General features: G+C 41.5%; 1 protein-coding gene across 1 annotated transcript in view; it reads right to left on the bottom strand.

The window, feature by feature from the left end:
* The window catches only part of slc6a4b (solute carrier family 6 member 4b), a 43,258-nt gene that overhangs the window by 19,401 nt on the left and 7,540 nt on the right, over positions 1-16,317 (bottom strand). The window contains exons 2-7 of the mRNA XM_078554666.1: positions 12,756-12,890; positions 10,527-10,746; positions 9,114-9,252; positions 8,452-8,586; positions 3,793-3,896; positions 39-166 (exon numbers count right to left, since the gene is read on the bottom strand). Coding sequence (XP_078410792.1) covers positions 39-166; positions 3,793-3,896; positions 8,452-8,586; positions 9,114-9,252; positions 10,527-10,746; positions 12,756-12,890 — 861 coding nt within the window. The remainder of the gene's footprint in view (positions 1-38; positions 167-3,792; positions 3,897-8,451; positions 8,587-9,113; positions 9,253-10,526; positions 10,747-12,755; positions 12,891-16,317) is intronic.

The raw sequence follows: 16,317 nt of genomic DNA, 5'->3' as shown, positions 1-16,317 counted from the left end.
AGATTATCTTTGTTGCAGAATTGCTCAAATTCACGCACCTTTGTCTTTTGCCACCTCCTCCACATCAACATTGCGCATCTCAGCCATGTATCCCAGTACTGTGAAAATTACGAAGCCAGATAGGAAACTAGTCAGACAGTTCACTAAACTGGTGACAATTGCGTCTCTGCAAAGAAATTAAAAAGTCAGACTGACACACCAACAATAAAATGCTGTAAACCCAGAGGGTTCATTTTCTGAGTTAAGGTTGTGCATGTCAGGAAATTGCAGGAGCAGTGCACTTGGTTTCCATCCATTGACTTCAATGTGCACCTGAGAGTTCTTGATATGTACAACTGGCAGGAAAGGATCCCCAATGACCCAGCAGCGCATTTACAGAAAATTTCCTCTTATATTATCCCATATATTATCAACTAACATTCTGATTGGTTAATGACTGAATGCCCGTGATTCCACTCCACTGTCACAACAATAAGGAAGCAGGACTTCCCTTGTCCTGACTACATCTTATCCAATCAGAATTTCCTGGATGAGGCAATTTTAAACAAAATGGCAGGTGCCTACCCCAGTACCAGTGCAGTTGAGACCCACGCCAGGTGTTGGAGGATAGAAATTGTGGTGTTCAGTATCCACTGGAGTCAAGTTTAAAAGAATATTTTTTTAAATGGCTCTTTTCTATGAAGGTCGATTTGCTTATAGCAGGGGTTCCAAAACTATGGATTAGGAAGGAGCATTGGTGAAGGAGTAGGCCATTCAGCCCCTCAAGCCTGTTCCACCATTGAACTAGATCATGGCTGATCTTCTACCTCAATGCCATCTTTCCCGCACTATCCGCGTATCCCTTGATGTCATTGGTATCTAGAAATCTATCGACTTCTGCTTTGAACACCCCTCTGGATAGGGAATTTCAAAGATTCATCACCCTCTGACTGAAGAAATTCCTCCTCATCTCAGCCCTAAATGGCCTGCCCCTTATTCTGAGACTGCGTCCCCTGGTCCTTCCGGCATCCACCCTGTCGAGCCCTGTAAGAATTTTGTACACTTCAATGAGATCACCTCTCATTCTTCTAAACTGTAGAGAATACAGGCCCATTCTCCTCAATCTTTCCGCATAGGACAATCTTGCCATCCTGAGGGCAATGCCTTGACCAATCAGGGTCAAGCCATCTGATTTAAATTTCAAACAATGCTTGGCAGTTAACGGTCAGTCACCATCAGTGGTGCATTCTTCATGGCAACACCACTTGCCAACCAATCAGCATTCTCTTCACATGCAGTGTCTTCCTCCTTATATTTGGTATTCTTGCAAGTGTCCTGATGACTGCAAGACATTTCTCTTTTTACAGCAATATTCAAGACCAAAACTGTACACAGTCCAGGTATGGTCTCACAAAGGCTCTATAAAACTGCAGCAAGACTTCCTCACTCCTATACTCAAATCCTCTTGCAATAAAGACCAACATACCATTTGCCTTCCTAATTGCTTGTCGCACCTACACGTTAGCTTTCAGTGACTTCTGACCATGATGGGGTTGCAGCAATAGTGTTTGGGATTGTGAGGTACCCTTTCTCTGAGGCAACAGTGACAAGTGTGGAGAGGAGACTCTGCTGAGCCAGCCCTGGACTCACTGGTTGCTTGCCGCCAAACAGCAAAAGGGTAGACAGTGAACCCAAAGTACTCTTTAACCTTAGAAAACACTTCTAGCAGAGAGTGCTGACTGGGCCCAGGATGTTTGTGTGCTGACTTGGTTCAGAAAGAACCCAGCAAGTGTAACTTAGTGACTGACTGTGTGCAGGAAAATCCAGGAAGTCATACCCCTGAGCTGGGAAGGTGAATGGCAGATTCAAACTTTACTGTATTTCTGCCACTGTTGTACAGGCACCTTTTGGCCGGCTGGCAACTCTGCTTTGCAGGGGATAGTGGGTGGGGGAGAGGGGGGTTGCTGGTGGAAGAGTGTCTGATTACTGTGTATGGGGGAAGGAGGAGAGGGGCTGATTAATGTATGTGGGAGAGGGTGAGGGGCTGATTACTGTGTGTTTGGGGGAAGGAGGAGAGGGGCTGATTAATGTATGTGGGAGAGGGTGAGGGGCTGATTACTGTGTGTATGGGGGAAGGAGGAGAGGGGCTGATTAATGTATGTGGGAGAGGGTGAGGGGCTAATTACTGTGTGTATGGGGGAAGGAGGAGAGGGGCTGATTAATGTATGTGGGAGAGGGTGAGGGGCTGATTACTGTGTGGAGGAGTAGGGGGCTGATTACTGTGTCTGGAGGAATGGGGAGAGGTGCTGATTACATTGTGTGTGAGGGAGAGAGGTTGATTACAGTGTGCAGGCTGAGGAGGTGAGAGAGGGCCCAATTTCTATTTGTGTGGGTAGGGGAGGGGAGAGGGGCTGATTACTGTGTGTAGGGAGAGAGGGCAGATTGACGGACTACTATGTCTGGGTGGGGGTAGAGGGGCTTCATTGAGTCTTCTGTCACTGGGGAAGTTAGAGAGCTTGGCTGAAACCTACTTGAGTACATAAAATATTAACATTTTTACAAAGTACTTTAAAAACAGATTTTCATATTTATATGATGTATTATTGCATGTTGATCCATAATATGCAAACTTTAATAATTATATACTGAATGTTACTATGCTGCTTTATTTCTGGGTTTTTTTTGACAATGTCTAGGGGTCACATTAATTTTAAGTGTTAAAATGGGATCACATTGGACAATAGTTTGGCTTATAGCAACTGATAGCTTCCACCTTTCTGAATTTGCTAGAACCCACTTCCACTTTCTTGAAGTACTGTATTGTTGCATTATGCTGTGGACAGGAGAAGTGTAGCTGCTGGCAATTCCCACAGATCATGCCATCGCCAATCCCTCTTCTTTCCATATCATTGGATTCAAAGTGGATGGAGGCATGAACCACCCACCTCCACAGCCACCTCCAATTATGTGGACCTGGGTTTTCTGCACCCTACCATCTGATTGAGTTGGTCTCCAGTGGGTTGAGGCGTCCACCAGCCCTGGAGATGCTCTTTGGATCCCAGGCATATTTCAGTCCCTGGAAATCACATAATAAAATATTGACGCAAAGATTGGCCGAGTAGTAGATAGTGTAGAGGATAGCCATAATCTCCAAAACGACATAGATGGGTTGGTGGAGTGTACGGTAAAGTGGCAGATGGATTTTAACATAGAGAAGTGTGAGGTCATACATTTAGGGAGGTCAAACAGTTACAGGGATTACACAATAAATGGGAATATACAAAATTATGAGGGGAATAGATAGAGTGGACAGGATAAAACTGTTTCCCTTGGTGGAGAATTCTAAAACCAGGGGACATAGATTCAAGATAAGTGACAGAAGGTGTAGGGGGGACATGAGGAAGAACTTTTTTACGCAGAGGGTAGTGGGTGTCTGGAATTCGCTGCCCAAGTTGGTGGTAGAGGCAGAAACTCTAAACTCTTTTAAAAAGTACTTGGATCTGCACCTTAAGTGCTGTAAGCTGCAGGGCTATGGGCCGGGTGCAGGAAGGTGGGATTAGGAAGAGCACCTGGGTGTCCTCGGGCTGGCATGGACAAGATAGCCTCCTTCTGTGCTGTAACTTTTCTTTGGTTCAAAAAGCTATACTTCCCCCATTTGCCTGTTGGGAGATCAACTGGCTCAGGGCAGATGAAGGATTGAACCTGGAACCTTCTTGGCCTGTTTGGAACAGGATCATGCACCTATTCAGTAAGCAACCTGGGAAGTATGTAGAATGATTTAAAAAACTTAGGACACTATTTATTTAGCCCTACCGGTAACAGTTATTGTTGAATTGGTTATAACTCGCTAAAGCCATGATGACTCCAAATCCAGGGCCCATGGAGAAGAAAATCTGTGTAGCTGCATCCACCCACACCTAAAGGAAAGAGCAAAAGATCAGAAATGCAGATCAAATGATACCCATCGTATCTTAATATTGGAGAGATTAGTTTTATAAAGTATGGCATTAGCATCCTAAAATCCAACTGGCCTTGCAAGCAGCTGAATGATGTGTTAGAGCCTTACCTAGTGGATGGACAATATATGTTCTTTTGGAAATTTCTACTTGCAGAATGTCAGATAGCATTGGAGCACTTGATTCCAACCAGCAAAGTTGAAAGTTCTTGTCCTCCTGGACTTTTTGTTACTTCAGCTTGCTTGTCTTACCCAGGTTTAAGCTAAACTGCTGGATTGAACATCACATCATGGTCCCATTTTAAATAAAGGAAAAAAATGTATAGGTAGAAAGGAAGCTAACATCATCCAGGTCACCGTGCTTAAATCATTCCTCTTCCCCAGCTAGGCAAAGGAATCACATGAGTCCTTTAACTTCATCCCCTGTCAGCTGAATTATGAGACTTGTGTACTGCTGAGTGTGAGGTTGAAGATCTATGTACCCTGACCTTCCCTACAATCTGGAAAAGGAGATCCATGTGACCTTTAACATCCTCGCCTATGGTTTGAAATAGGAGTTGCTTGTAGATATCAGCCTTGTCCACTATCACCTGGGGAAAGAGATTCATGTACATACAGATAAACTGGCAGAAGGAGCCCCCCTATTAACTTCGTCCCTGGACATTGCTGTTCTGTTAGAGGAGACTTTGGAAGATAATGCAAAAATCCAAGTGACATTTTTCAATTAATAAACAATCTCAGCTAAATCCTTTGAAGTTCCACTGGCAGTTCATTGTAAACCTGGGTGTTCTCTAGACTGCTTCTCCATATATTCGTTAAACCGTGTTGTGGTTTTGCAACAAAGTGTGGCTGTGAGGAAAATTTAATTGTGCTGCTTGTATGTGGTATCAAAATGACAAAAAATGAGTTACAGCTTTTCTGTTACCTCTTTCTAGGTGCGGACAGTGAGGGAAGTATTCCTCTTGTCACTGTTTCTAGCAAAATCATAAACATGTAGCGGAATGCATTTACTATTTCACGGGAAATAGCAACAAAGAGAAACCCTCTCACTATATTCACAATATTGCCAGTACATCGCAGCCAGAGGTCTCTCCCCACCTTCGATTTTCCCCCACTGCGCTCTGAGTCTTGTTGCATTATGATTCCATAAGCATTACCATGACCATTCTTAAGATGTCGGCCTAAATAATGAGGGGCTGGCAGGCTACTCGACTGTGGAAGGCATCATAGCAGAGTCGAATGCCGCTCACAGCCAAATTGGACTTTGTAGCATTTGCTGGTGGTCAGGAGCAGCAACTCTGCCTGATATTGCTAACTAAACGGAAACTGAGATTTAAACATAAGGCATTCCACTCTATAAAAATACCTGGAAAAACTCAGCAGGTCTGACAGCATCTGTGGAGAGGAATACAGTTAACAGAACAGTTCTGTTGAAGAGTCATACCGACTCGAAGTGTTAACTGTATTCCTCTCCGCAGATGCTGTCAGACCTGCTGAGTTTTTCCAGGTATTTTTATTTTTGTTTTTGTTTTGGATTTCCAGCATCCGCAGTTTTTTTTGCTTTTATTCTACTCTATATGCTTATTATGTTGGTGAATTCAGTCAAGGAAACAGTCTCCAATTCTTTGAGATCGTTGTAACTCACTTGCGACTTTGTCGATGGTCAGCTATCTTAGTCAGCCACACTTGTGTAAATTAAAATATTCCACGAGGGAGCATTATGTGTGTCGGCCCGATTGAAGCCCCTGATGGAGGGAGGTTGAGTTCAATTCGTTAAAAAAAATTTGTTTTTATTGATTATTGGTGAAAGGCCAAAGTCTTTGCTGCCGGATATCACCATGCTTGTGAAAAGAAAAGTGAAAAAAGACGTAGATTAGACGTAAAGAAGTTAAGAGAAAAGATGGTTAGGGGACATTAAAGCTTTGTTTTAAAGGCCTGCTTGATTTACATTGTCATAGGAAGGAAAGACTGGGAAGTGTAGTTTAGAAATTCTTGAGTTGCAGTCTTTAATTACAGAAAGCAAATCTATTATTAAAACGTTCATCACGTTGCAAGAACCTCATGAACAAAGACTGCACATAAACCAGATGTGTGTTTCAATCTGTGATTTGCATTTGCAAGGGCTTCTCTCTTGTTCTGGCGGAATAATAAACTCATTTACCTTTTAGAGCTCCCATCCACTCAGGGATGAGTAGCTGTCTGTAGCTAAGGCTGTGGTTAATGAACGAAAAAGCCCAGCTGTCTGCAAGGATGAGGCACATAAATGAATGTGTGAGCAAGAGTCCAATTGCAATAATGATTCATGTAAACCGATGTTACAATCTGAGCCAGATTGGGCAATTAGACTTCACTTAATTTTATCAAAAATATAAATATTTGCAAGAAATTAATACCAACATTGAAGAAGGAGGGTTCATTTTGCAATGTGTAATGACATCCAGAAGATTTTTTTGGTTAATATTTCATAAATTAGCTTTTTTTGCTAGAAATATTCACCAGGAGAAATTTTCTTAAATGTTTTTTTCATTGGCAATGATACCAGCTCTTGTCCCTGTTGTAAGCAATGTTGGAAATCATTAACACCATGCAGTAAGTTAAATAGATTTGTGGTATTATAAAGAGGTGCTGGAGTGGCTCAGTGGGTAGCTCTTCTTCCTCTGAGCTGGAAGGTCCTGGGTTCAAGTCCCACTCCAGGACTTGTTGTTTATGAAAGGACCCAGCTGTGTATCAGTGCTAGTCCCCAACCTGGATAAATGGGGATAGGAGGGTACCTGGCTGTAAAAACAAGTGCCCAGTCCATAAAAATGATGGTTGATATGAAGGAGTGATCAACCAGCATTATGATGACCCCATTTAATGTCAGAAAAGCTGCAAGGAAAGGACATGTTATCTTCGTTGAAAAAGTTTTCTGTCCGGTGAGAAAGTAGAACCAGAAGAGACATGGATCTTTTTTTATGTTGGCATTAAGAGCAAGTAAAAGGATGATCTGTTCTGATATGATCCCTACCTATATGGAACATGTAAGTAAACTATCATTTTTATGAAGAGCGCACCACTCTTAGTGGAAGGTAAGGCAAGGATGGGGTGTTGCAATATATTGCAGTACAGAAGCAGAGACCAGATAATTTGAATACAAGGAAAGCTAATTCTCTCAACTCTACTTTCCAGCCTTCCTTTCCATTACAATTTTCTTGGTTCTTTCTTTCCCTATTTTATCAACATCACTATGGTTATTATTACTTTTTAGCTTTATTTTTGTTCTTCATAAGCCATGAGTACGCTGACCTACATACTCTTCCTCTCCTGAAGTTTCACTGCATTGAAATCAAGATTCATTGCCCCATCTCCCACTGAAATTCTTGCCTAGCACACCAAACCAGAGGAGGCAGCTCAGAAGCTACAGAAGAACCTGCAAAAATAAATATGTGAGCAAAGCAATGGCAAATAAAACTTAACGCAGACTCATGTAAAGCAACGCATATATAAGGAACAAAGGGGCGATATGTGTATTCCACAAATGTGCAGGAATAACCAAGGATGATGTTGAAAGACATCTAAGGACCTGAGTAGGCTGAATATATGCAACAAATAAAGAGCAAGAAACTACAAAGCTAATACAATTTTGAACTTTGTAGCCAAAACAGTGGAATGTAAGTGAAAGGAAGTCATGGTTGAATTGAACAGTGTTCTTGAATGCTGTGTTTAATGCTAAAGGCTGAGATAGAAGAAAGATGTTTATCCACTGGAGCAAATCAATGCCAGGTTGTTGGTGTTTGAGGTTTGAGTTATGAGGAAATACTGGATACACTTTGGTTTTTCAGTCTGGAAAGGAGGCACATAAGATAGCTAGAAGTGTAGTTCATTTGTTAGAGTAGGGCAAGGGAATATAGGTTCAAACTAGTAACAGGATAAATTTGTGGCTGATATCAAGACTTTCTTCACATACAGAGAGATCAACTCATAGAATGAACTTTGAGATGGTAGAGTGGAGGCAAAAGCCCTGAAATCAATTTTGATGCTCCCAGTGGGAGTCTTTCTATATGAAGGATAATATTGGCCTTTTTATCTATAATTATCTTGTGAAGACTCAGCAGTCACCCTGTCACCCTCAGCCTGTCCATTCACTCAAGTACATGAGGACATGAAAATCTACAGCTGGAACAATCTCTGTGAAATAATGGAGAATGCAGAATTTATTAATACTTTTATCATATCTTTCTCATATTGCAGTTTAGTTCTTCAGTGATCGTGAATGGCAAGTTTTTCACCATTTTTGATCAATTTGTGGGAACATAAAGTGGTGACATTATTTCTGCTGGTCTTTGCTTTTGTAATTGAACTTCCAACTGTGCAGCTGCGTGGTAATCCAGAAATAAGAGATCTTGTGTCTGTACAAATGGAGTACAGCAAAGTGTTAAAATTGCAGTGTGGTATCAGCCAAGTAGGTACAATAATCCTTGACCTCAAAATAATTATTTCAATAATTTAAGAGTTTTTCTGTCTCATTCAGTACTCACGTCAGTGTCCAACAACTTCTTCCAGTTCGGTTTGAGGTAAAATACCACACCTCGCCATGCTCCAGGTAAGGTGGCTCCTCTTACCAAAAGGATGAAAAGCACCAGATATGGTAGTGTGGCAGTCACCCAGACTATCTGCAACATATGCAAGGTATTTGATTTTTAAAAAGTGGAATTTTTCTGTAATGCGCCCTTCTCTGTAATGAAATGGGCAGGATTTTCGAAGGCCTGTGTGGGTGGGACGGGGGCAGATGGGCCCTGAGTTTGGTGCTACTGGCAGGCGTGTCAGTTTCCTGGCACCATCCACAAACACCCCCCCTCCCCTTCCCCCACCTCACAATTGCTTTAGTTGTAAGTGAGAGCAGCTGTTACTAACTAGGGAAAGGTTAAGGCATTATTCTTAAGTATATATAAGAACCAGTTTCCAACTGTGTCAGGGAAAGGAAAAAGGAGCCTGTTCTCTGGGCTTTGTGGATAAACCTATGTTAAGGAAAGACTGGTCCCAGGTTCCTCCTTTATTTAGTGAATGAGCATCAAATCCTAACATCCCTGTAACACTTTTTATGGCTGCCCCAAAGAACTACTGAAGAGGTGGATTCATTGCAGTTTCACTGTGTTTGAGTAAAATATCATTGTAACAATAACTATCATATCAAACAAACCTTTCCAGATGTTTTAACTCCCTTCCAGAGGCTGAAGTAAACAACAGTAAATATGACAAAGAGGCATAAGAGAAGCTGCCAGCGGATCACTCCCACATAATCCAGCCCCTTGGATTTATGAATCTCCAGGACATTCCGTCTAAAAGCAAGAGGAAAATATAAAGAACACGCACCACCCATTTCTAGAGAACAATAGTAATCACATTTCAAAACTAATCCATTTGTCGTCAGTTTGACAGCACTCTGTTTCTGACTCAGAGGTAACATGTTCCATTGCTGAATCAACCACACATCTGGGTTGAAAGTTCAATGCAGTAGTGAGAATTGGTGTATTCTTAGCAGTGCTGTTCTCTAAGTGAGATGGTTAACCATCCACCAGCTCAGGTGGCTATGAAAGATCACTATGGTGATATTTGAAGGAGAGCAGGGAGGTATCCTGGCCAACAATTTTCCCTCAGCCAACATAACCAAGAACTGGTTTTCCAACTACTGAAATTTCATTTGAGGACCATGTCTTGTTAAAATTGGCTCCTGTGTTTGCCTACATGATTGCAGTGAACACAATTCAAGAAATAATTAATTGGCTGCAAAGTGCCTTGGGATGTCCTCAGGGCATCTAACCATGAAGTTATCATGGCAGCATGTTAATCTGCCATGTTCTGAGTATAGAAATGTAAGGTCTTTTTTCATTGGAAGTGAAGCAGTTGAGAGATCCTGAGGATATAATGAAACAAAAGCAAGTGGTTCCTGAGAGTTGGACTTGGAAGTGACAAAAATGTTTGCCTTTACAGGCAGTGAGCATTTTATGTACCTAATTTGCAACTCCGATTTACCTTATTGGTATCACTTCAGAGGTTTGACTCAATGGTATACATCTCTACTAAGCTTCATCCAGAACATGGTAGATGCTGCCATGGTAGCTTAGGGGTTAAATGCAATACCCAATGTGATATTCAACATTACGGACAGGCAGGTGCCGGGTATGATTCTTGGTCTGTGCTCAGTTAATTGATCACGGCCGAAACAGCAGTTGGAATGTGACAATTGGACTCAGTGCCCTTTGGCTAGGGACCAGTAAAATCAGCGAGGATCCCACTTCTGATTGAAAAGTGAGCACATAGATATGTTGAATAAGTAAACAGACATCTAGCTGTTCAACTGCAAGGATCCATATAATGAATAGTTTGACTACACTCTCGATTCGCACACATGGAATGACCACTTGGGTGAATGCTGGCAGTGAGTGCAAATAATCGATTATGTTGCAACACCCAGAATTTACATGCCAGCTCAACAAATACAACATCCTCCCCATACTTATCCATCCATCACACCATCCACTGCCCAAACAATTCACTTAGTTCTTTGAAACCAGTACAACTATTTAAACACTAGCCACTTACATGCACTTACATAAAAAACTCTTCAGCTGGAGATCTGGAGAAGTTATTCCAGGTGACGTTATTCTTGCCAAAGTAATTAGTGCAATTGGGTGTGTTCCAAGGATTGTTACAATTAGTCCAGGGCAAGGTGGCCGTGAATGAACAGTAGAAGTAGTAGAGAGCCCAGGATATGATGGTATTGTAGTAAAAGGAGACATACAGAGATATGATACAGATTGCGTATCCAATCCCTGAAACAAAACACATGTTGGTAATTTGAAAAGGCTGAATCTAGCAAAAGGGAGAACCATGGTACTTATAATCTGGCCTGGGAGCCATTTGTAACTTGATTTGCCTCTGCCTGTGGCTCCCAACCACCTTATTGCTCTATTTTCCACAATACAAAGTCTGGTTGTCTGATATTGACCACACTTATATTCAGTGTTATTAATTCTCCCTTTCTACACTTCAGCAAAAGATTTATTAGGATTCCGAAGAAGGTTCACATTTGGCTTGAAACGTTAACTGTTTCTCTCTCCACCTATACTGCCAGTCCTGCTGAGTTTTTTCCAGAAATTTCTGTTTTTGTTTCAAACATTATTAGGAGGTAAGCTTGCCCTTGGTATCCCAACTTCCATAAAGGAAGTGAAAAGGTCCAATTACTTCATAGTGCTGTGCATATTTCTGGTGTCTATATTATAAAAAGACACTGGGGAAGGTACAAAAAAATTTACAAAGATGATGCCGAAACTTTACCTTAACCATTCACTCCCTCCAGTGTATGCATGCAGCAACTAGCCAAGGGTCCTTTGATAACACCTTCCAAACCTATGACCTTTACCACTTAAAAGGACAAAGGCAGCAGGCACATGGGAACACCACCATCTGCAAGTTCCACTCCAAGCCACACAACATCCTGGCTTGGAAATTTATTGTGGTTCCTTCATTGTTGCTGGGCCAATATCCTGGAACTCCCTGCCTAACAACACGACATGGACTGTTGCAGTTCAAGAAGGTGGCTCGCTGCCACCTTCTCAAGAGCAACTATGGATGGACAATAAAATGCTGGCTTGGTCAGCAGCACAAATATCCCATGAATGAATAATGATATACTTTTCAGGAAATGCTGAACAACTGATGCTCTGTTCTCTTGGAAAGAGAAGGCTTAAGGGGTAACCTGATGGAGGACTTTAAGATAATGAAAGGATTGAGAGAGTAGACTTGAAGAAAATACTTCCACTTTTGGAGTAGAGAAAATGTTTCCACTTATGGAGGCCAAAATTAGAAGTCATAAATATAATATAGTCACTAATAAACCCAAAAGGAAATTCAGGAGAAACTTCTTTGCTCAAAGAGCAGTAAAAATGTGGAACATGCTGCCACAAAGAATAGTTGAGGCAAAAGCATAGTTACCTTGAAGGGGAAGACAGAATATACAGAATAAGACAGAAAGATCAGAAGAATATACTGATGGAATTAGATGAAGAGGGATGGGAGCATAGACCACTAAGCCAAATGGCCTGTTTCTGGGCTGTACACTCTATATGCAACTCTACCTATCTAATGTTTATATGTCCAATAGTTTTTTTTCCGCCTCGATGTGCTATTGCTGGAGGCCCTCCTAATGACCCCCCAGCCTCAGAAGCCTGCCCTTCATCCTCAACTGGATATGGGGAGCATGCCCTCTGGAAACACCTCAGAACGGTGTGACCGAAATCAGGGGTCCGCCATACCGAAAATCACAGCAATGTACTCATTTCCCATTCTGTGCGGTGGAAAATGTTTTGTGACTGTAGCTCTCAAGGAAAACATTCATTAGTGCTGTGGCCCTTCCTGAATAATTAGTGTGTTAGAACTAATTGGTTTACCTGCAACATAATCTCGCAAAGGTGATCTCTCCAATAGACGACCAGAGGAGTCAGAAATTGTTTCTTTCAGTTCTTGTAGTTGGGCTTTAACCTCCAGTTATGTTGTTTAGAAATTATTTGATTGGCAGTCCTACAGCCAAACTCTCAAATTCCCCCCAAATATAGGAACTTGTCTCAATTGTTAATTTCTGAAAAAAAACTTGCTCTTCTTAAAATCCAGAGTTTGAATTGTTAGGATTTTTAGTTCCTGTAAACACTGCTACAATGCCCCGTTGGCTTGATTTTCAGTTTATTGTTTCAGTTCACTTTTCCGTGTGACTTATTTGTATACAAGGTATTGTGATTTTATAACAGTTGTATGCGATATTGATGTCTGCTTTTGACGCACTCACCTTTAAATATTGGGCATATCCTCTTCCAAACTGGAATGACGCCTGTCCTCTGATATTGTCCCAAGGCTAGTTCCATGTAGAACAGAGGAATTCCCCCAAACATTGCCATTAAGGTGTAGGGGATGAGAAAAGCACCTGAAATTAACAACATAAACCAGATGTATGAAAACAGTATGAAAAATAAATAAGTTATAAAGCACCACTCTATAAAACTCAGAGGCCAATATTCTCAAGAGTACTCTCTAGCTAAATAGAAACTGCCCAATGTACAATGGTAACTGTCCAGTTTCTAATATATTCCTATCCAATGCACTGATAGCTATCTCAATATACTAAGTATACTATGGCTAGCCCAGTATACTATGGCATCTACTCTAATATGCAGTGGTTAATACACCAATATATAATAACTAGGTCCACTGTGCCTTGACAACTACCCAATGTGCAATGACAGGCACTCTACTGTATAATGACTAATGTCCCAATATACAAAGACAAGCATCCCAATGCACAATGACAACTAGGCCAGTGCACAGTGACAATCACCCAGTCTATAATGGTACCTGTCCATTCTCAAAGAACCATTGTTAAGTGTAAATAGCAACTGCCCAAAAAATCCTATATATCGGATTTTTTCAATATTTTATTAGAATTAATGAAATTATAAGAAAAATTTGTCAGAAGAATTATTGACCCTGACGGTGTAAGAGAGCTCGGTTGACAGAATCTAATTTATGGTACGTGTATTTATCATACTTTCTCTTGAACGCACACACACTATAATTTGGTTTAGTTTGGCCTTATCAATGTTTGATTGGGGAACAAATATATCATAATTTGTTGCTGCCGTATCTTGTGATTATTTCCTCCACAAAAATTCTAATCAATAATTAAAAACCTTTGGGAAGAGTTCCAAAGAACAGTGGTCAGGGGTATTTAGATTCAGGAGATGTTCCAAAACAGAAGCTTGAAATTTTATGGATTTTTTAAATCTTAAAAGTAATTATAAATAAAAGAATCCTGATACTGAAATACCCCCTGTTGCTATCTGGGATATCCAGATTTGTAAGGAAGTTTGATTGAATGAGCCCAGATTTTGCAGTCAGCGATGAAATGATGTGCTTACTGCTGACCTCAGGGAAAAGTTTGTCACAAAGACTCAATGGGTTCTGGAGTGTCAATTACTTTGCACATGACATTCAACCTGGTGCCATCTATGGGGAATCTGTGGCATCCAGCAAAACAAAGTAATCAAGCAGACTGTGCAGTGAATCAGATTGAAAAATTTTCACAGACCATCAACCAAGAAGTAAAATGCACAGGTTATATAATTCAATGTTTAATCATTTTACAGAGTTAAATAGTGATTGGGGTAGACACATGGAATTAGGTAGAAACTGAAATTTCATAAGTAAACTTTCAAAGATGAAATACGACTTAATCCTTATTATTTAAAAGAATCATGGAATTTTTATCATGGAATAGAGGGAAGAACATTCCACATTTGTAAAATCAGTTTCCTTAAGGCCAGAGAGGCTGTTCAGTGGCAATCATTACAGTTGAAAACTCAGATATGTTTCATTCAACAAAGCTTAACTATTTCACTGAATTTTACAGGAATTTGTACAAAGTAGAATTTCACATCAAATCACTGATTCTGTGTTGATTGCATCTGCAAAGACTGCCACAGTAGGGAGAGCAGGGTATCTCTGACAATAACATGCCAGATGTTGCTTCAGTTTAACATAGTAATGACTGAGAGCACTGACAACAACAAATTCTGGATCAATGATGAACATCATTGTTGGAATATTTATAAGGAATTTGGATTCATGAGGAAGATAGGACACAACAGTGCACAAATGGGAGATTAGGGTTCATTGTCAATCACATCTGTATTTACATTTAATAGTAGAGGTGGCAAGAGAGAAATCGTCCAATTACTATATCTCAGGACATGTCCCCAGAAAGAAATTTACATTTGTTAGATACTACCAAAAAATACTCAAAACCGTAGAATAAATGTTCTTTTATCGTTATCCCGAACAGTTTCTTGCAGACTTATTCTTTCCATGTGAAAATTATTATAGGTGCATTTTTTTTATGCATTCATGGAATGTGGACATCGCTGGCTAGGCCAACATTTATTGCCTATCCCTAATTGCCCTTGAGAAGGCGATGGTGAGCTGCCTTCTTGAACTGCTGCGGTCCCTGTGGTGCAGGTACAGGCACAGTGCTGTTAGGATGTGCCAGGATTTTGACCCAACAACAATGAAGGAATGGTGATATATTTCCAAGCCAGGATGGTGAGGGGCTTAGAGGGGAACTTCCAGGTGGCGGTGTTCCCATGTGTCTGCTGCTCTTTTCCTACTAGATGGTAATGGTCATGTGTTTGGAAGGTTCTGTCTAAGGAGCCTTGGTACGTTTCTGCAGTGCATCTTGTACATGGTACACACTGCTGCCACTGTTCATTGACGGTGAGGGGAGTGAATGTTTGTGGAAGGGGTGCCAATCAAGCGGGCTGCTTTGTCCTGGATGGTCAAGCTTCTTGAGTGTTGTTGGAGCTGCCTCATCCAGGCAAGTGGTGAGTGTTCCATTACACTCCTGACCTGTGCCTTGTAGATGCTGGACAGGCTTTGAGGAGTCAGGAGATGAGTTACTCACCGCAGGATTCCTAGCCTCTGACCTGCTCTTGTAGCCACAGTATTTATATGACTGGTCCAGTTCAATTTCTGGTCAATAGTAACCACCAGAATGTTGATAGTGGGGGGTTCAGTGATGGTAATGCCATTGAAATGTCAAGGGGCGATGGTTAGATTCTGTCTTGTTGGAGATGGTCATTGCCTGGCACTTCTGTGGCATGAATGCTACTTGCCACTTATCAGCTCAAGCCTGGATATTGTCCATGTTTTGCTGCATTTGGACATGGACTTCTTCAGTATCTGAGGAGTCATGAATGGTGCTGGACATTGTGCAATTATCAGCGAACATCCCCACTTCTGACCTTATGATGGAAGGAAGGTCATTGATAAAGCAGTTGAAGATGGTTGGGCCTAGGACACTACCCTGAGGAATTCCTGCAGTGATGTCCTGGAAATGTGATGATTGACCTCCAACAACCACAACCATCTTTCTTTGTGCGAGGTATGACTCCAGCCAGCGGAGAGTTTTCCCCCGATTCCTATTGACTCCAGTTTCGCTAAGGCTCCTTGATGCCACACGCTGTCAAATGCTGCGTTGATGTCAAGGGCAAACATCTGCTGGGTCTGTCCTGCCAGTGCAACAGGACATACCCAGGGATGGTGATGGTGGTGTCTGGGACATTATCTGTAAGGTATGATTCCGTGAGTATGACTATGTCAGCATATATGAGTATGACTTGATTAATCTGTGAGACAGCTGTCCCTATTCGCTCCAAGTTCTCCTCCAAGCCACACACCATCCTGACTTGGAAATATATCACCATTCCTTCAGTGTCACTGGGTCAAAATCCTGGAACTCCCTCCCTGATAGCACTGTGGGTGTACCTACACCATATGGACTGCAGTGGTTCAAGAAGGCA

Source organism: Cetorhinus maximus, chromosome 12 (assembly GCF_964194155.1).
Source record: "Cetorhinus maximus chromosome 12, sCetMax3.hap1.1, whole genome shotgun sequence".
In the NCBI taxonomy this organism is placed as follows: Eukaryota; Metazoa; Chordata; class Chondrichthyes; order Lamniformes; family Cetorhinidae; genus Cetorhinus; species Cetorhinus maximus.
This window is presented reverse-complemented; position numbering and strand designations above follow the sequence as displayed.